The 21,632-nt window shown below is 36.7% G+C and overlaps 1 protein-coding gene across 2 annotated transcripts in view; it reads right to left on the bottom strand.

Moving 5' to 3' along the window:
- Nucleotides 1-21,632, bottom strand: part of FNIP1 (folliculin interacting protein 1) — a 133,256-nt gene that overhangs the window by 69,336 nt on the left and 42,288 nt on the right. For both annotated transcript variants that reach the window (XM_004420231.3, XM_004420232.3), the window contains exon 2: nt 15,417-15,543. In XM_004420231.3, coding sequence (XP_004420288.1) covers nt 15,417-15,543 — 127 coding nt within the window. The remainder of the gene's footprint in view (nt 1-15,416; nt 15,544-21,632) is intronic.

Raw genomic sequence — 21,632 nt, 5'->3', positions numbered from 1 at the left:
TGCGTCGGTGCGCGCCCGGGGTCCGAACCCGGGCCGCCAGCAGCAGAGCGCACGCACTCAACCACTAAGACACAGGGCCGGCCCTCGCCCTTATTTCTAACTCCCTTTTCTGACATAGAGAAAAACATGTCTCTCATTATCCTTGACATATATTTATTTTATCAACTCCCTTGTATGAAACCAGTATCTCATTTTCCCTGTCACTTCTTCACCTGCATGGACGTTTTCCCCAGGCTCAGATACCCAGGAAAGATGCCCTCTTCTTCCCACTTGGGCACTGATACCCTGTGTCAGTCAATACCTTATATAGATGCTGCCCTCCTCAACCTACCTGGGCTCTGATACTCTGCTTGGGGCCACCGTGCCTCCACCACCTGACATCAGTGTTCAGCCCTACCTAATGGTTTTAGGACAACTGGTTGGAAGGAGAAGAAGCGTGAGAAGAAGGTAGGCATGGGGGATTAAAATTTTTAATGTGGACACGTACCATATTTCATGTTTCAAATTCTATTATCACAACTAAAATTCAAATAAATAACTAGCACTTATATAGTATTTCTCAGTTTACAAAAGTCTTTCACATGAATTTTCAACTTTTTTTCTTGTTCTGTCAACTTTTTAAAATATTAAGTTGTGTGTAAATAATCTGTTTATATGATTTCAAAGTCAAAACAATATAAAGAAGTATACATAAAGAAATCTAGGTTCCATCCTTCTTAAACTATCCTATTTCTCACTCCACACATTCCCAATAGGTAAAGTCATTTTTCTTGGTTTATTATTATCCTTCCAGTATTTCTTTTTGCAAATACAAGCATAATATTACTTTTCCTCCTCTCTTACAGAAAAGGTAAGATATTCAGTTCCGCCTTTGCTTTATTCTCCACTAATATCCTGGAGAATCTTTCCATCTATCTTTAGAAATCTTCTTCATTCTTTTATATGTGTGTGTGTGTGTATATATATATATATATATATATATATATATATATACACACACACACACACACAGCTGCATAGTATTCCAGTGTGTAAATATACTATAGCTTATTTAACCAGTCATCTGTTAATGACATTGCTGGTGGAACGGCTGGGTGAAAACGTAAATACATATAATTTTGGTAGCTATTGCCAGACTACCCTCCAAGGAGATTGTACCATTTCACTCACTCACTTTAACACCAAAGGGTTGTCATTCAACATTTGGGTTTTTGCCAGTCTAAAAGGAAGTAACTAAAATTATAATATAGTTTTAATTTTCATTTCCTTTCTTACGAATTAGAGTAAGAATTTTATTAAATGTGTAATGGCCATTCGTATGTGAATTTTCTGCTCCTGTCCTTCACCTAATTTTCTAAGTGGTTCTCCTGTCAATTTCTAGGAACTCTTCATATAGACAGATTGCCACTTGGTTTTTATATTGTAAAAGTGTTTTCCCAGGGTATCATTTGTCTTTTAAACTTTCCTTATGGTGGTGTTTTGTTTTTGCTTTGTTTTGTTTACCAAACAAGTTTTTTTTTTTAAATCTGATTGTCAAATCAGACTTTACTTTATGTCTTTTACTTTATGGCTTCTGGATTTTAAGTCATAGCTTGAAAGGTCTTCTCTGCTCCAGAGATGTATAGGAACTCACTCAATGTTTTCTTTTGTAATGTTATAGTTTTATTTTTTTGCATTTTAATGTTTGATACACTTGAAGTATGAATCCCATTTTATTTTTCTCCTTCTAAATGGCTATCTAATTGTCTTAATACCATTTATTAATCTTTACCCTATTGATTTAATATGATACTTCTATCATGTACTAAATTCCGCCACGTATTTAGATCTATTCCTGATCCTCTATTTTGCTCCATTAGTCTTTCTATTTATGTGCCAATAACACATTTTTTTAACTATTGAGATTTTACAATACATTTTCAAATCTAGTAGGGATAGCTCATCCTCACTGCCCTTCTTTTTCAGTTTTCCAATTATTGCTATTTTTTTCCATTTGAACTTTAGAATTCACTATCTAGTTCCAGACACCATCCCCTACCAAAAAAATGTTTGCTTTTTTTTTTTCAAGTTTGCATTTTTATTGGGATAGCATTATTTTACAAAGCAACTTAGAGAAAATGGACAATTTTATGACATTGAGTATTATTCAAAAATTTATTTTACCTTTTCATTTGCTCAAGTAAGCTTTTAGGTACTTCAGGAGACTTCAGAAGTTCTAAAATATAGGTTTTGTTAAGTTTATCCATAGGCACTTTTTAAAATTGCTATTTTAAATGGAGTCATAGCTGTCTTCATATCTTCTAATTGGAAGCTATTTGTATATATCGAGCTGATTTCTGTATATTAACTTTTATACGGATCCAATTACCTAACCAAATCCTATGTTCCAAATTTGATATAATTAAGACTCAACTACTAGCACTTATACAATGCTTCAGAGCATACAGAACTCGCACTCACTGTAATCTGTATTCACCTTTCCAAAGTTATGTGAACTTGCTGATGTACAACTTTAGCCTTGTATACAACCAATGAAAGCTGAAACATGTGAATGATCATATAACTTCACAGGGAACTCATGAAATAGCACTGTACTATCGTTAAAACAAAAGCAATTTCCAAGATAAGGATATCATGTGATCAAATCACACTGGATCCATTTTGCTACATCAGTGTTCAAAGAAACCACATCCCAATAATTTTTACATTTCAGCTATAAGATGAATAAGGTCTGAGGATTGAACGTAAAAAAATAAAAATAAAAATAAATTTTTATAAACCAGGGAAGTTCCTTTATTAAAATCATTTAATGTAATCACTTTAATCAGGTTTTACAGTTCAACAGTCATTTCTCATACAATATAGCAGAGTTGTAAAGTATATGTTCTGAGAAAGCTATACACTGATTAATAATTTTATTTCAGCATTGTAAGACAGTATTTAGGCATACAAAGTACTTTACTTTCCAAAACAAAATCAAAGCATTTATGTAACTTACTAGCCATAGAATTTAAAATGTAAGAAAATACACAGCACCCTCATTTCCTTTCAAAAACCATTACATATACTCTAAACACACAGTGTTTGCTTTGCATGGAAATATAGAAATTATTTGCTTATACTTATAAGGTGCTATCATGTTCTTTATAGAGAATTTCTTGGTTCACCCAAATCCAGAAATGAAATCAGTATTCCATTGTGAAATACTGCCTTCTTTCCCATCCCAGATGAAAGGTACTCAAGAGTGAATTATGATGATCTACCATCTTTACAAAGAAAATTATCTGTCATGTCTGAGACCTCAACAGTATTTTTACAATGGCCATTCTTAATGCTGATATGGCTTCAAAGTAAACAAGTTTCATTAATATGATTTTGATCCAATTAATTACACTCGAACTTATTTAGTGAGCCCAAGTACTACTATCTTCTACTCCTATCTGACAACTTTCAAATAAATTTTTTTCAAACATGATCCTAAAATTCAGATTCAAGCTGATATTAAATTGCCTAAGAAATTTACAGCTGTTTCCAAATTAGAAAATGTTAATTTCTTTTAGGTAAAGAGAACAGAGTAAAGCAATTTGGTAGGACTCACATTCTAAAGCTTGGCTCTCCATTTATAATTCATGATGACATTACTTTGTCAACATTAAGATAGAACATTCTCTCAAAAAACTTTTGGTAAACTATATGGCCAAATTAATATTTATAATCCTTATTCTCTCTTATAGATTATTTTAAACTAAGAAAGAGGAGGACATGAGAAGTGACTTAAACATTTATCGTATTAAAATAGAAAGTTGCTGTGCAAAGACAAGCTGAACGATTTACCTTTATCCAGCAAACTGCTAATGCCTAAACTATCTCACCATTATGTATGGACCCAAAATACTTTTACAAGTTTAAAATTATCATTTATATCACACAGTCCTTCTTTGCCTATATAGAACCCACATGATTTGATGCTCCAAGGGTACAGGTACAGTAAAGTAGATGAAAAAAAATACTTCAAGATTCAAACAGCTTGCAATTTGGGCGAAACAATGGGTATTTCAATGCGTTCTGTAGTGTTCAAAAGGAACATATGAAATATCCATGAAAATATTTACAAGATTTTGATAATAAACTTCCTAACTGTATTTAAAATTGATCAAAATATGTCCTGAGTACTTACCATATGTGAGGCAATGTACAGCTTAGGAAACAAAGGTAAGTAACAGACACATTTCTTACTTTGGTTTTCTTTCTCCAGTCTAATAACAAATACACTACAAATATATCTATGATATAAAAGTCTATGAAAGATTCTGAACAAAGGATTATGAGAATTCGGATGGCGAAGAAAAGAAACATACCTAGAGGAATCAGAAAGGATTCATAAAATTGTGATAAAATGAATTTTGAAAGAGAATAAATCTTCACCTAGGGAGACGGCACAGAGGATGACGACTTATAAAACAAGTGAGACTGGAGGTATTCAAGCCTGTTTGATTTCTAGTCACTGATGAGTCTAGAGAAAAGTTTTAAAAAGAAGAAGCAGGCTTATAGGAAAATTTCAGAGGAAATGAGGAATGAGTGGATGGTATGAGATTAGAGCTAGCAGACCAATTACTATGGAGACATAAAGAGACAGAGAGGGGACTAAGAGACACCAAGAAGAGACAAGAGAAGAAACCAAGAAAAGACACTGAAGAGAGACCAAGAGATAGGAGATACTGAGAAAAGACACTGAGGAGAGGCTAAGAGATCGTAAGACAGACACTGAGAAACACCAACAGACACTTAGAGGGTGAAAGAGAGACAGACAGAAAAAGACAAAAGGACACATAAATGAAGCAGAAAGTAAAAGGATAATTATTTTGCTGGTCTTGGGTAAAAAGGCTTTGTGAAAGCTTGCAAAGAAGAAAGCTAACTGAGAGGGAATAAGGAAGACAGCAGGAGAGAAGACTAATAAGACTAATGAAGCATCTTCCCAGAAAAGGTGGGCAGGGAGGGTTCAAGAAACAGCAGGAGTTGAGACTCATAGGGCTGTTTAAGGTAAAAAGGAAGAACACTGAAGAAACACAAAACAGGGCCGTCCCGGTGGCGTAGTGGTCAAGTGCACACGCTCCCCTGCGGCGGCCCGGGGTTTGGATCCCAGGTGTGCACCGACGCACCGTTTGTCAAGCCATGCTGTGGCTGCGTCCAATATAAAGTGGAGGAAGATGGGCACGGATGTTAGCCCGGGGCCAGTCTTCCTCAGCAAAAAGAGGAGGATTGGCAACAGATGTTAGCTCAGGGCTACTCTTCCTCACACACACAAAAACGAAAAGAGACACAATAAATAGCATTAATCAAGATAAATAGTAAAGGAGAGGTCATACACTGCAATTCAATAGAACACTATCAAGCACAAAGAAAAACCTCAATAAATATTTGCTAAAAAAATAATCAAAATAATTGATCAACGTCAACCTGTCTGCCTCAGCCTAGTTCTGCTGAGCTATCAGTAGTCTAAACACAAAGACGACAATTTTTTTTCTCATGACGAGAACTTTTAAGATCTACTCTTTTAGCAACTTTCAAATATACAATACTATATTATTAACTATAGTCACCATGCTGTAGATCACATCTCCACGACTTGTTATAACTGGAAGTTTCTACCTTTGACTTCTGTCACCCATTTAGTCCACTTCCCACCCCCACACCTGTAACAACCACTTATCTGTTCTCTGTGTCTATGCGTTAGGTTTTTCTCAGATTCCACATTTAAGCAAAATCATACGGTATTTGTCTTTCTCTGTCTGACTTATTTCACTCAGCATAATGCCCTTAAGATCCATCCATATCATTGCAAATGGCAAGATTTCCTTCTTTCTCATGGCTGAATAATATTCCATTGTATATATATATACCACGTCTTCTTTATCCATTCATCCGTTGATGGACATTTAGGTTATTTCCTTATCTTGACTATTGTGAATAATGCTGCAATGAACGTGGGAATGCAGGTATCTCTTCAATATCTTGTTTTCATTTCCTCTGGATATATACCCAGAAGTGGAATTGCTGCATCACATGATAGTTCTATTTTTAATTTTTGGAGGAACCTCCATACTGTTTTTCATAGTGGCCGCACCAATATACATTCCCACCAACAGTGCACCAGGGTTTGCTCTTCTCCATACACTTGCAAACACTTGTTATTTCTTGTCTTTTTGATAACAGCCATTTTGACAGGTGTGAGGTGATATCTCACAGTGATTCTGATTTACATTTCCCTGATGATTAGTGATGTTGAGCATCTTTTCATGTACCTGTTTACCATCTGTATGTCTTCTTTGGAAAAATGTCTATTCAGATCCTCTGCCCATTTTTTAATTGGATTGTCTCTTTGTTATTGAGGTGTATGAACTCCTCATATAGTTTGGATATTAACCCCTTATCTGATATATGATTTGCAAATATCTTCTCCCATTCAGTATGTTGCCTTTTCATTCTGTCAATGGTTTCCTTTGCTGTGTAGAAGCTTTTTAGTTTGACGTAGTTCCATTTGTTTATTTTTGTTTTTGTTGCCCTTGCCTTTGAAGTCAGATCCAAAAATACATGCCTAAGACGGGTGTCTAGGAACTTACCACCTATGTTTTCTTTTAGGAGTTTTATGGTTTCAGGTTTTACATTCAAGTCTTTAATCCATTTGGAGTTAATTTTTGTGTATGGTGTAAGTTAAGGGTCTACTTTCATTTTTTCGCATTGGCTGTCCAGTTTTCCCAACACCATTTGTTGAAGTGACTTTCCTTTCTCCAATGTATGTTCTTGGCTCCTTTGTCGAAGATTAGCTGTCCATAGACGTGTGGGTTTATTTCTGGCCTCTCCATTCTATTCCATTGATCTGTGTGTCTGTTTTTGTGCCAGTACCATGCTGTTTTGGTTACTATAGCTTTGTAGTATATTTTGAAATCAGGGAGTGTGATACCTCCAGCTTTGTGCTTTTTTCTCAGGATTCCTTTAGCTATTCGGGGTCTTTTGTTGTTCCATAGAAATTTTAGGATTCTTTGTTTTATTTCTGTGAAAAGTGTTGGAACTTTGGTAGGGATTGCATTGAATCTATAGATTGCTTTAGGAAGTATGGACATCTTAACTGTGTTAATTCTTCCAATCCAAGAGCACGGAATATCTTTCCATTTCTTTGTGTTTCTTCAATTTCTTTCATCAATGCCTTATATAGTTTTCAGTGTGCAGGTCTTTCACCTCCTTGGTTAAATTTATTTCTAAGTATTTTATTCTTTTTGATGCAATTATAAACGAGATTGTTTTCTCCATTTCTCTTTCTGATAGTTTGTTATTAGCATATAGAAACAACAGATCTGGGGCCTGCTGGTTAAGTGCGCACGCTCCACTTCGGCGGCCCAGGGTTCGCAGGTTCGGATCCTGGGCACGCACCAACACCCCGCTAGTCAAGCCATGCTGTGGCAGCATCCCATATAACGTAGAGGAAGATGGGCACGGATGTTAGCCCAGGGCCAGTCTTCCTCAGCAAGAAAGAGGAGGATCGGCATTGGATGTTAGCTCAGGGCTGATCTTCCTCACACACACACACAAAAACAGATGTTTGTATATTAATTTAATACCCTGCAACTTTACAGAATTCACTTATTAGTTCTACCAGTTTTTTGGTGGAGTATTTAGGTTTTCTATATATAGCATCACATCTTCAAATAATGACCGTTTCACTTCTTCCTTTCCAATTTAGATGTCCTTTATTTCTCTTTCTTGCCTAATTGCTCTGGCTAGAACTTCTAGTGCTATGTTGAATAAAAGTGGTGAGAGTGGGCATCCTCGTCTTGTTCTTGATCTTAGAGGATAAGCTTTCAGCTTTTCACCATTGAGTACGATGTTAGCTGTGGGTGTGTCATATACAGCCTTTATTATGCTGAGGTATGTTCCCACTATACCCACTTTGTTGAGAGTTTTTATCATAAATGGATGTTGAATTTCGTGAAATGCTTTTTCTGCGTCTACTGAGATGATCATATAATTTTTATCTTTCATTTGTTACTGGGTGTAGCACGTTGATTGATTTGTGGATGCTGAACCATCCTTGCACCCCTGGAATAAATCCCACTTGATCATGTTGTGTGATCCTTTTCATGTATTGTTGAATTAGCTTTGCTACTATTTTTTTGAGGATTTTTGCATCTATGTTCATCAGAGACATTGGCCTATAGTTCTCTTTTTTTGTGTTGTCCTTGTCTGCTTCTGGTATCAGGGTAATGCCGGCCTCATAAAATGAGTTTGGAAGTGTTCCCTCCTCTTCGATTTTTTTTGGAAGAGTTTGAGAAGGACAGGTATTAAATCTTCGTTGAATGTTTGGTAGAATTCACCAGTGAAACCATCTGGTCTTGGACTTTTGCTTGTTGGGAGGTTTGTAATTAATGAATCAATCTTCTTACTAGTAATTGATCTATTCAGATTTTCTATTTCTTCATCACTCAGTCTTGCAAGATTGTATCTTTCTAGGAATTTATCCACTTCTGCTAGGTTGTCCAATTTGTTGACATATAATTGTTCATATTAGTCTCTTATGATTCTCTGTATTTCTGTGGTATCAGTTATTAACTTCTTTCATTTCTAATTTTATTTATTTGAGCCTTCTCTCTTTTTTTTCGATGAGTCTAGCTAAAGGTTCGTCAATTTTGTTTATCTTTTCAAAGAACAAGATCTTAGTTACATGTATCTTTTCTATTGTCTTTTCAGTCTCTATTTCATTTATTTCCACTCTGATCTTTATTATTTCCTTTCTTCTACTAACTTTGGGCTTCATTTGTTCTTCTTTTTCTAGTCCCTTTAGGTGTAAAGTTAGATTGTTTATTTAAGATTTTTTCTTGGGCAGGCCCTGTGGCTTACCAGTTAAGTGCGCGCGCTCCGCTACTGGCGGCCTGGGTTCGGATCCCGGGCGTGCACCGACGCACTTCTCCGGCCATGCTGAGGCCACATCCCACATACAGCGACTAGAAGGATGCACAGCTATGACATACAACTATCTACTGGGGCTTTGGGGGAAAAAAAAAGGGGGGGGGAGGACTGGCAATAGATGTTAGCTCAGAGCCGGTCTTCCTCAGTAAAAAGAGGAGGATTAGCATGGATGTTAGCTCAGGGTTGATCTTCCTCACAAAAAAAAAAAAAAAAAAGATTTTTCTTGCTTCTTAAGGTAAGCCTTTATTGCTATGAACTTCCCCCTCAGAAGTGCTTTTGCTGCATTCCATAGATTTTGGTACATCGTATTTCTGTTTTCATTTGTTTCTAGGTATTTTTTGATTTCTCCTTTTATTTCTTTGATGACCCAGTAGCATGTTGTTTAATCTCCACATTTATGAATTTTCCAGTTTTCTTCTTATAACTGATTTCCAGTTTCATACCATTGTGGTCAGAGAAGATGCTTGATATGATTTCAATCTTCTTGAATTTACTGAGACTTGTTTTGTAGACTAACATGATCTATTTTGAAGAATGTTCCATGTGCACTTGAGAAGAATGTGTATTCTGGTGCTTTTGGATGGAATGTTCTGTATACATCTATTAAGTCTATCTGGCCTAATGTGTCATTTAAGATCAATGTTTCCTTATTGATTTTCTGTCTGGATGATCTATCCATTGACATAAGTGGAATGTTAAGGTCTCCTACTACTATTGTATTGCTGTCAAAATTTCTCCCTTTAGGTCTGTTAATATTTGCTTTATATATTTTGGTGCTCCTATGTTGGATGCATATATATTTACAAATGTTTTGTCTTCCTGCTGGATTGATCCCTTTATCACTATGTAATGCCCTTCTTCATCTTTTATTACAGTCTTTGTTTTAAAGTCTGTTTTGTCTGATATAAGAATATCTACACCAGCTTTCTTTTCATTTCCATTTGCATGGAATATCGTTTTCCATACCTTCACTTTCGGCCTGTGTGTTATTACTTCTGAAATGAGTGTCTTGTAGGCACCATATAGATGAGTCTTGTTTTTTTCATCCACTCAGCCACTTTATGTCTTTTGATGGGAGAATTTAGTCCATTTACATTTAAAGTAATTATTGACAGGTATGTACATATTGCCATTTTGTTAACTGTTTTCTGGCTGTTTTTATAGTTCCTCTCTGTTTCTTTCTTACTCTCTTTCTCTCTTCCCTTGTGGTTTGAAGACTGTTTTTAGTTTCATATTTAGATTCCTTTCATTTTCTTTTGTGTATCTATTGTAAGTTTTTCATTTGTGAGGTTCACATATAATATCCCATGTGTATAACAGTCTATTTTAAGTTGATAGGAACTTAAATTTGAACATGTTCCAAAATTCTACTTTTTACTCCCCTCACCAAAATTTTGTTTTTGATGTTACATTTTACATCTTTTTACTTTATGTAACCCTTAACTAATTATTATAGTTTTATTTAATTTTACTACTTTTGCCTTTTAGCCCTCATACTAGCTTTCTAAGTGATTAATCCTCTACCTTTACTATATATTTATTCTTACCAGTGTGACTTTTACTTTCATATTTTTTCTTGTTATTAATTAGTGTCATTTCTCTTCAGCTTAAAGAAGTCCCTTTAACATTTATTGTAAGGCTGGTTTAGTGGTGATGAGCACCTTTAGTTTTTGCTTGTCTGGAAAACTCTTTATCTCTCCTTCAATTTTAAATGATAACTTTGCTGAGTAGGGTATTCTTGGTTGGAAATTTTTTCCTTTCAGCACTTTGAATATGTCATGACACTCCTTTCTGGCCTGCAAAGTTTTTGCTGAAAAATCTGCTGATAGTTTTATGGGGTTTCCTTTGTACATAACAAGTTGTACTTCTCTTGCTGCTTTTAAGCTTCTCTCTTTATCTTTAACTTTTCACATTTTAATTACAATGTGTCTTGGTGTGGATCTCTTTGGATTCATCTTTTTTGAAACTCTCTGGGCCTCCTGGACCTAGATGTCTGTTTCCTTCCTCAGGTTAGGGAAGTTTTCAACCATTATTTCTTCAAATAAGTTTTCTGCCCCTTTCTCTCTCTCTCGCTGATCTGTTTTGCCTCATCCAATCTGCTGCTGAACCCCTTCACTGTATTTTTCAGATCAGTTATTGTACTCTTCAGCTCTATAACTTCTGGTGGGTACTTTCTTATATTTTCTCTTTGTTGAAGTTCTCAATGTGTTCATTCATTCTTCTCCTGAGAAGAAGGACCATTTTTTTGACCATTTTTTATGACCATTACTTTGAATTCTTTATCAGGTAAATTATTTATCTCCATATCAAGGTCTTTTTCTGAAGTTTTGTCTCATTCTTTCATTTGAAACACATTTTTCTATTTCTTCATTTTGCTTGAGTCTGTGTTTGTTTCTATGCAGGAGGCAAAACATCTACCTCTCAGTCTTGAAGGAGTGGCCTTGTGTAGGTGATGAACCTTACCATTCAACCTTTCCCTAGTTTTGGGTTATCTCTCAAATCTTTGTGATTTGTCTAAACAGCATGATTTATCTTGTCAGGTCCCTATTGTTGAGAGTGTGCCCAGACCTGTCAGTGTTCCAAGGGGAGGAATCTCAGTTAGCACCTAGTTTCAGGCTGACTGGAAGCCAGACCCTGGGGCAGCAGCTTTAAAGCATGCAAATATATACAGTCCTGTGGGGCTGCAATCCTAAACCCTGTTGGCCTCCAGATCAGCAGATCTGGAGGTGTCCTCCAGGTGACAGGTGCAAAAATTGGGCACCAGATGAGTGTATAAGTTCCTTTCTGGGAGGTATTGTTAAGCTGTAGCAAGGCCAAGGCACTGTGCAAGGATGGTGTCTCCCTGCTTCCGTAGTCTCTAGATGTGTGAGAAACCTGAAGCCTGTCCCTCAGGCTGAAGCTCTAGGATAAGTAAATAGGCCTTTTTCACAAGAAGACCAGGGGTGTGTTTCAGTCTGCTGTCTGTGCAGTACCCTGGGGGTGGTACCCTGTCAAGAACTGTCTTTCCAATTGTTATAGTCCTGTGAAGCCCAAGAATGCCAGAAACCTTGGCTACCAGCACCAGGGGATCAAGGGGCGGCCCCTGTGTGAACTGTGCAGGGCCTGCTGGCTTTACTAAGGCAGTTGGAGTGTAGGGGGCGGGGCATGCTCGCTGGCTTCAGCAAGGCAGCAGGAAAATGTCTTGGCTGCATACGCCTGTGGGCTTCAGTGATGCAGTAGTAGAGTGCCTTGTCTGTGTGCATGCCCTGGCTTTAGGAAGGGAGTGGGTAAATGCTGTCACTGATGGTGCTTGCCGGCCCCACCAAAGGAGTGTGGGAGTGTTGCAACCATCCAAGCTCACAGACTTTAGCAAAGGAATGGGAAAACGCCGTGACCATTTGTCCTCGCCTGCCCTAGCAACGGAGAAGGTAAGCGCTGTATCCACCCATGCCCTTTGGCTTCAGCAAGGCAGAGAGCGAGTGCCGTGACTGCTCACCCTCGTCTACCTTAGCAAGGCAACGGGAGGATGCCGAGGCCAAGCTCACCCATCTGTGCTAGCTGGATAGGCAAAGACTGCAAAAATGGCATCTGCCAGCGCCTCCACCTCAACAGAGAAAGTTTCAACTGTCTCCTGCCCCTCCAGCAGATGTCTTAAGATTAGCAAATGAATCTTCACATACAGACGAGGCACTTTTCAGACTGCTGCTTTTGCACTAGGTCCAAGGGTGACTAAGACTGCACGCAAGGGGCTGGCCCCATGGCTTAGCGGTTAAGTGTGCGTGCTCCGCTACTGGTGGCCCGGGTTCGGATCCCGGGCGCGCACTGACGCACCACTTCTCCGGCCATGCTGAGGCCGCGTCCCACCTACAGCAACTAGAATGATGTGCAACTGTGACACACAACTATCTACTAGGGCTTTGGGGAGAAAAAGGAGGAGGACGGGCAATAGATGTTAGCTCAGAGCCGGTCTTCCTCAGCAAAAAGAGGAGGATTAGCATGGATGTTAGCTCAGGGCTGATCTTCCTCACCAAAAAAAAAAAAAAAAAAGACTGCAAGCAAGCTCTTTAAAAGGAGAATCTCAGTTCCCTATTGCCATTTGAGTCTTATGGACATCAGCCCATTGGTTTTCTATGCCAGACATTTTGGGGGTTCAACTCTCCAGTTCAGATCCCAGGGTTTGGGGTGCCTGATGTGGGGTACAAAACCCTCACTCCTCCAGGAGAAAAGCTGGACTGGTGAGATCCCTCCCTATCGTGCGTCGCTGCACTGGGGGTGGGGTTTTTGATCAGACCGTGTCTCTGCCTCTCCTACCCATCTTGATGTGTCCTTTTATCCTTTGTTGTGGAGAAGCAGTTCATCTAGTTTTCACATCTTTTTCAAGGGGAAACAATCCAAATGTAGCTGTAGATCTGGTGTGTCTATGGGAGATGAGTTCAGGATCTTCCAACGCAACAATCTCGGACTCTTCCCAGATTGTTTTTTTTCCAACTGAGTTATATGAGTTCTTTATATATTTTGAATATTAACTCTTTATCAGATATGATTTGCAAATATTTTCCTCCCATTCGGTAAGTTGCCTTTTCATTTTGTTGACGGTTTCCTTTGCTGTGCAGAAGTTTTTCAGTTTGACGTAGTTCCAACTTGCTGATTTTTGCTTTTGTTGCCTTTGCTTTTGGCGTCAAATCCAAAAAAATCACTGCCAAGACCAATGTCAAGGAGCTTACTGTCTACGTTTTCTTCTAGGAGTTTTATGGTTTCAGGTACTACATTCAAGTGTAATCCATTTTGAGTTAGTTTTTGTGTATGGTGTTAGTGGTCCAGTTTTCCCATCATCATTTATTGAAGAAACCTATCCCTTTCTCCCTTTATATTCTTTGCTCCTTTGTCATAAATTAATTGATCATATATGCAATTTTTTGAAATGTACACCAGATTCCTTTAATGGCTTCCCTTTGTATTTAGGATATAATCTAAACTTCTAACCCAGAGACCTATAAGGCCCTACATACTCTGGCTGCTGCTCCATCTCTCTTCAACTTCATCTCTAGCGACTTGACATACTACTTACTACCAATCCAGCCAGATCGGCCTTTTTTCAGTTTCTTCAATTCACTCAGCTCCTCAGTCACTTTGTAGAATGCATTTGCTAGTCCTGCTACCAGGAATACTCATCCCCTATTCCATGCCCTCAATTTCTTCAGATCTCAGCTTGAATTTCACTTCCTCAATGAGACCTTCCTTATTACCCCAACACTGCAATTGAAGAAAACTGGGTTCCTTCCTGTGGAATCTCATAAGCATTCTGTGTGTTTCATTCACAATACTTAATCACAACTTGGAATGATTTATCTGTGTACTCATTTGTCCAATGTCTACCTCCCCTAAAATGGTGCCTAACTGCTAAATCTTCAAGTGCCTAATACTATGTAGATAATTAGTTGTTTGCAAACAAACAAATAAACAATACTTAGGAAAATTTTGCAATGCTTTTTTCTTATCAAATTGAAAAAAGTGTCCAGAGAATGGCTAAGAAACCTAAACAAAGCACAATCTCCAGAAAATTGAAAAGTATGTTAGTAATTAGAAGGACATCATAAAATCTGGCAATCAAAGTAACTCAAAAATGAGTCAAGTACCTATTATATGCCACTGTAGTAGATGCTGAGGATGTAGTTGTAAAGAAGACATCAGAATATAGCCAATATATCAAATTTTTCTAAGAAGACAAAATCTCAAATACAAACTCCCAAGTCTCAAAAAATAAACATTTGTTTCCTTTAAAAGACAATTCTACTGGTAGGAAAAGTTTTCCCAAATTATTTTGTTTTCAGTTGTTTACTGAAATATTAGTGAAAACTGTCAATTTAGGAGACGAGAGAAAAAATTCCAGCTTCCATGTCCAGATTACAGGTCCAGGGAACTGAGTCTAATGGCAGTAGCAGCAACAAAGATAACCGCAATCACCTAGGTTTTCTTGGACAACAAAGCAAATGTCCATATAACTACTGCTACTCATCATAAATTAGTTCAAAATATGACACAGAAAGTTAACAGAACAGATGCTCTCGCTACCACTGTAGAGTAGGGGAAAATACGATGAACTAAGGAGTAGATATTTAACTTGCTTTGCACCTTCAGACAAATAATTTCACCTCTCTAGGTGACACTTCCCATAAATATGAGATGAGAGGTTTGGACCAGATCCTCTATAAGGATCCCTGTAGCTCTAGTCATATCTCACAATACAATTATATAAGGAAATAATGTCAAACTAAATGTTCTCTGATACTAGACTGATGACCAATAAGGCGAGTGTTTTTTTCTTTAAAAATTCTCAAAATCAGTGCTCTGAATTTTAAAAATACAGTAAAGATGTTTTGTACTGACAAACAAAAGTACCATAATTGAAATTTTACTCATTCTTTCTTGAATTAAAATATTTACCATTAAATTTCCAAATCAATAATGATGCTCACCGATACTGATATGTCCTCATTTTTTCTCTTAACACTGGAGTCAAACAAGACATTTCTCCCTCGTCTTTCACAGTCTTGATATACAATCAGTCGAATTTGGCTTGGATCAAACTCTGGCAAAGGCCAACTTTAAAGAAAAATAGAGATCCATTAGTATTATTTTAATAAATTCCCACATAAATTCCTAGAAATAAAACCTATATAATAAAACCCAAAGTTGCATTATTGCTAAAGAATATATAGCAGATCTTTTTATAAAATACCAACATTTAGTTTAGGGCTGAAAACTTATACAGCTATGACATTTTAGATTAAAAAGTAAAAATAAAAGTTGTGGCAAGTTTCACTCAGTGTATATAAAATATAGTCATCCCATATGAATCTAAAAATAGCTAACTTAAGAAAAATACCTAAGTACATTTGATATAACGAAAATACATACTGATTTCATGGTATGGACCCAGATGGCATAACGTTAATCTACATTTTTAAAAAGTTTTGTTACTGTTTCTTTAAAATAGAAATGTAAAAACAGAAACAATTTTCTGTTTAAATAACAGCAACTAAGTACTTATAAAACAATAGCAAGTAAAAAAGTAATGAATGCCCAAACGTGGTGGAAATTCTCATATATACTGATGTTGAGTAAAAATTGGCACAATCTCTTTTTTAATATATATAACTAAATAGACAAAATCTAGTAAAACCAAAGTTGACACCAGCAATTCCATTCCAGAAAAGTTTACCATTATACAAGAATGTTCATAGCAGCACTGTTCATAATAGTTGAAAACTGGAAACAATTCAAACATTCATCAATAGTAGAAAGGGTAAACATATTATGGTATATGCAGATAACAAAACACTATACACCAAACACAATGAATGAACTTCAGCTACAGGCAAAAATATGGAATGACCCTGAGCACAAGAAATCAGACAATGAGACACACATACAGACAGTTACTGTATTTTTCCGTTTACAGAAAGGTTTAAATCAGGCAAAGTTTTATCTAGGGGTGCACATTTAATTTTTAAAACTATAGGGAAAACAAAAGAAGTGATGGCTTCAAAAGTTTGGAGAGTGGTTACCACTGGGAGTAAGGTGGGAGGTGGTGGAGGTGTAACCAAGAAGGGATATACCAGGTGTATTGGGGCAGTGAACATGTTCTATTTTTTGACTGGATAGGGCTTACATGGATATTTACTTTACAGTACAACAACAACAAAAGCCACTGCATTTGTTTTATGTACTTTTATATGTGCATTATATTTCACAATTAAAAAGATTAATGGAGTGAGTGAGATGTGGAGGAGAGGGAAAGAGAGAAAACAATGAACCCTATGGTGGAGATCCTAGTCTGGTAAACAACAAACTATAACTGATGGGACAGTTGCTAAGAAATAAGAGAACTGCCATTTCAGGAGCTGTTTGCCATTAGTTATATCAGGCTGAATGGTCAATTTATCATTCACAACTCTTGATTGGGTTCCTTCATTTCCTTAAGAGAACCTTAACCCTAACCCCATCGATGCATGTTAATCCATAACTGGCAACATAAAATATCTTCATCCCAAATTCCTAACAGTAAATACAATTTTAGTTTATTCCTGTCTAATCCTTAGCAAATGTCTGTGTTAGGAATTGATGAAATACTGACCCTAGAAACTCAAGCTAAACCAGAGATTCATCCTTAAAGCACAATGATTTGCATCCCACTGAACTGCTTTTACTAAACCATGTTTTGATGTTATGCAAGGGAAACTACAAAAGACAGACTGACATAGGGTGAAAATCAGGAAAGTGGTCTCATGGAAACCAGGAAAGAAGAGCATTTTAGAGAGGAAGAAGAAATACCATGGCAGTCACTAAAAAGCATCCACTAGCTTTAGAAACAAAGAAGTCACTGGTGACCATGGCAAGAACAATTCTAAGGAATAAAGAGTATTGGGGTCAGATTGCAAAGGATTGAGGAGAGAATGGGAGCGGAGAACATAGTGAGTTTAAGATAACTGTCAAGGAAAGAGACAAAGAAAAGCTGACATAGAGTGACAGCTATTTTGTTATTAAAAAGGGCACACTGGGGGCCCGCCCAGTGGCGCAAGCGGTTAAGTGTGCATGCTTCGCTGCGGCGGCCCAAGGTTCGCCGGTTGGGATCCCTGGTGCACACCGACGCACCACTTGCCAAGCCATGCTGTGGCAGCATCCCATATAAAATAGAGGAAGATGGGTAAAGATGTTAGCCCAGGGCCAGTCTTCCTCTGCAAAAAAAGAGGAGGACTGGCAGATGTTAGCTCAGGGCCTATCTTTCTCACAAAAAATAAATAAATAAATAAATAAATAAATAAATAAATAAATAAATAAATAAATAAATAAATAAATAAATAAAATAAAATAAAATAAAATAAAATAAAATAAAATAAAAAGGGCACAACTGAACATGTTTACATATTGATCTCAAAGAATGTGAAGTGGAAGGGAGACAGTGGCTGATAAAGCAAGGCCTCTGAGGAAGTGGAGGAGGACACAATATAGAGTACAGGTGAAAGGATTAGCCTCAAACAGAAGAAAGGATAAACCTTGCACTAGGATGGAAAGAAAGGAGGCAAAGATGAACATGAGTACAGAAAGATTTGTAGATATGACGGTACAATGTTGAGAAGAATTCATGTTTAATAGCCCTATTTTCTTTGTAAAGTAGGTGAAGGGAAATGAAGGAAATAAAATATGAGAATAGCAGAGAGCAAAAAAAGAGCCAAGGTAAAAATTTTGATAGGTAGATGGGACAAAGAATAAGAAGGGATAGAGTTGGAAATAACATAGCCTTATATTTAAATGGAAATCTTGTGTGAAGTTGTTTTGGTCTTATAACAGAAGTCCCTAGAGTCATTCATTACTCCAAAAAAAAAAAAGAAAGGTGGTCCTAAGCTATCTGCGAAGACATCTGCACTTCCACAGAGTATGTTCCTGAAATGGAGAGTGTTTACTGATAAAGCCTTGACTCTCTTTACCTGATAATGGAAAGAAGATGTGAATTCTGAATTTCATAAACACATGAAATTGACTAAATAGATCTGTTAACAAAAAGTTGCCTGACAAATTAATTCTATTTGAAATACACTAGGAGAACATGATATTAAACAATAACAAACAATAACCCCAAAGGGACTCCTTTAATATGCAAATAATTTTAAATGGTAATAGTCACCCTAAATTTATTTATTTTCAAATGAAAGAAGTGAAAGAGAAGCAAAAATGACCTACCTAAATTCACTGTTCTGGTTAGTGCTGGTTGGTGTCTTCCCTTCCTTTCACTCCCATCTCTATCTTCCACTGGTATTCACTTCTGCTCAGCACTCAAAGGGTTTGGAATGAGCCTTTATTATACTAGAACCTAAATCTTCTGATATCTAATCCACTATGCTTTCTACTTTGTCTCTTTTTATCAAAATTTAACTGAAGACATAACTAAGCCAAATCATTAACAGTGGTAAGCACATCATCACCATTCACAAAAATTATCTATTATACTATAGCAAAACTTTCCTCAGTATTAAGCTATTGTGTTGAGCTAATTTAAACCTTAGTAAGAAAACTACTCAATGATGAACCACAAACTATTTTAAGATTCTACACAGATGTTATTTATAGGTTATGTCAGCTTATCTGCTCTACATATTTTTTATCTGACACCTTCAAAGAATGCTAATAGAAAATAAACATGCTGGAATAGATACCCCTTTACACACTGACGATGCACCTCAGAAGACCATATGATTCCTATAAGACATGTTACTGGCTACTAAATTAGGGCTAAATCATGCATTCTCAACAAGAGCAAGATGGCTTCCAAGGAGGCAAATTTTGGTTGGGGGGGAGGGAGAGAGAGAGAGGAAAAAAACCTTAAATATTACAATGGGTGTGGCCCTCCAAAGGGCCACAATACATAGGCAAATACACAGTATATCTGTGGTATTAAAATTTCATGGGGGGGGCAATTAAGGGAAAAAATGTCAAAAAAAGGCTCCTTACGGGGACAATAATGTAAAAAAAATGGTTGCAAAACACCAGGCTAAACGCCAGCTTGTATTTCTACACATTAACGATCGTCACGCTTAAAGAAAATATCTAAATAATTCACCTTTTTTTTCTATTCGACCAACTCTTCTGCCTCATCCATCATCTTAAAACACAATTTCATGCACTTGTAGACAAATACCAACTGGTCTCTTTTCTTTTTCTACTACTTCCAATTGATCATCCATACATTTTCACTTCTACTTAGCATCAAAGGGTCTAGAAAAATCTATTATACAGTATACTTATCCAATCTGAAGATTTTAAGTTCATTCATTCAATAATTATTTGTACAGTGCCTACCATGTACCTGGTACTATGTTAGTTGCTCTTTCCTGAGCCTCATCCATCATTGCTGTCTCACTGAAATGGAAATATGCAAGATGATGCAGACTAGCTCTGAGAAACCATTAACACCCTATGCTCTTCAAGAAACACAGAGAAAGGGCAGCCGAGTTTCAAAAGCTATGCATGCACAATTAGAGAAACTGTCCCCAGTATTAGAAAACATTCTGAGGGCCTGCCCAGTGGCGCAAGCGGTTAAGTGAGCGCCCTCTGCTTTGGAGGCCTGGCATTCACAGGTTCGGATCCCAGGCATGCACCAACGCACTGCTTGTCAAGCCATCCTGTGGCAGCGTCCCATATAAAAGGAAGATGGGCACAGATGTTAGCTCAGGGCCAATCTTCCTCAGCAAAAAAAAAAAAAAAAAAAGGAGGAAAATTGGCATCAGATGTTAGCTCAGGGCTGATCTTCCTCACAAAAAAAAAGTTAAAAAAAAAAAAAGACGAAAACATTCTGAGTTTGGTGAAGGATGAATTATTAGGGAAAGAAGGGAAGGATGGAGGGAGGAAGAGAAGGAGAAAGGGAGGGAGGGAGAGAGGGAAGAATGCTAAATTAGGCTACAAGAGATAAGCAAAAAGCTTTCCCAACATAATACCAACATGCCAAGAACTGGTCACTGATCAGATCATAGCCAAAAGCACCATAATCAATTGGACAAATATTTTCTCTACATGGGGAAATTGATCCGAGTTTTTTAAAAACCTGTACATAAATTATGCTTTAGAGAAATCTGCTGCAAACTAGCCAGTGTTTAAATATGTCTCATGAAAGCAAAATACCGAAGTCTTAACAACGCTTTTTCAGTTTACAAACATTTTAGTGTTTTGGTCACATAACACAGAAAGAACATTCACCATTCCCTCTGTAACTAACCAGCAAAGGACTGGCAAATGAATGTATATTTATGTTTTAAGCCAAAAATAGAATGTTACAAGATGTATAATTCTTTAAATTCCTCACTTCAATTAACTTTTTCCATTAATCTGGGAGTCCCAACTGTATCAGACAAGAGAGCTTATTTTCCTTTTGATATATTTACTGTGCATTTAAAAAAATAATAATTGTGAACATATAGTCTATATTCTCAATCATTTCTAGTAAAAGGACACCTTCTTAATGTTTAAAAAAAATTGGTATCCAGTACCTGAGAAAATATGACTGAAAGCTACTGTGAATTCAGTATAGTATTACTCAAAAGAACATCTATACACATGTGAAGAATAGAACTACATATGAAAATCAGACAATTATTTACTCAGTTTATAGATAGTACTCAATATTTTTTTGTAGAGTCAAGAACCTAAGTCAATAAGTCTAACCCCAGCTTAGGGGCTGAAAGACCTAAGGTCTGGAAATAGACCAAAATTAGAAGAATCATATACAGAAAATTATCAGAACCATAAAATACATGTAAAAACTACAAGGCAGAAAGTTTTTAAAGCATGGAAAACAAGAAAAAATATAGATCGCTATTCAGAATATCACTGCACTTCTGGGAGGAGTCACATATTAAAGAAGTGCTTAAAAGAAATTTTCTTAAGCAGGTAGGATCATCAGTGACAAGGTGCCATTATTGTACCAATTTTGCTTTTCAATATAATTCAAACTGATTTTGTAAATAGTGGGAATTTCTCCCAGACTGACAACTTGTTTATCAGAAATTTTATTTTATACTTTGTTTTTGTTTTTCATGTTTCAGTATTTTCCTAAGTACCATTGGGAGAAGCTGGGAGAGATAAGGAATATAAAAGAACTTGAATTAATTTACTGAACAAGTAAGTGAATAAATGGCTAT

This window comes from Ceratotherium simum, chromosome 4 (genome assembly GCF_057802395.1).
Source record: "Ceratotherium simum simum isolate JZ-2026a chromosome 4, ASM5780239v1, whole genome shotgun sequence".
Lineage (NCBI taxonomy): Eukaryota > Metazoa > Chordata > Mammalia > Perissodactyla > Rhinocerotidae > Ceratotherium > Ceratotherium simum.
This window is presented reverse-complemented; position numbering and strand designations above follow the sequence as displayed.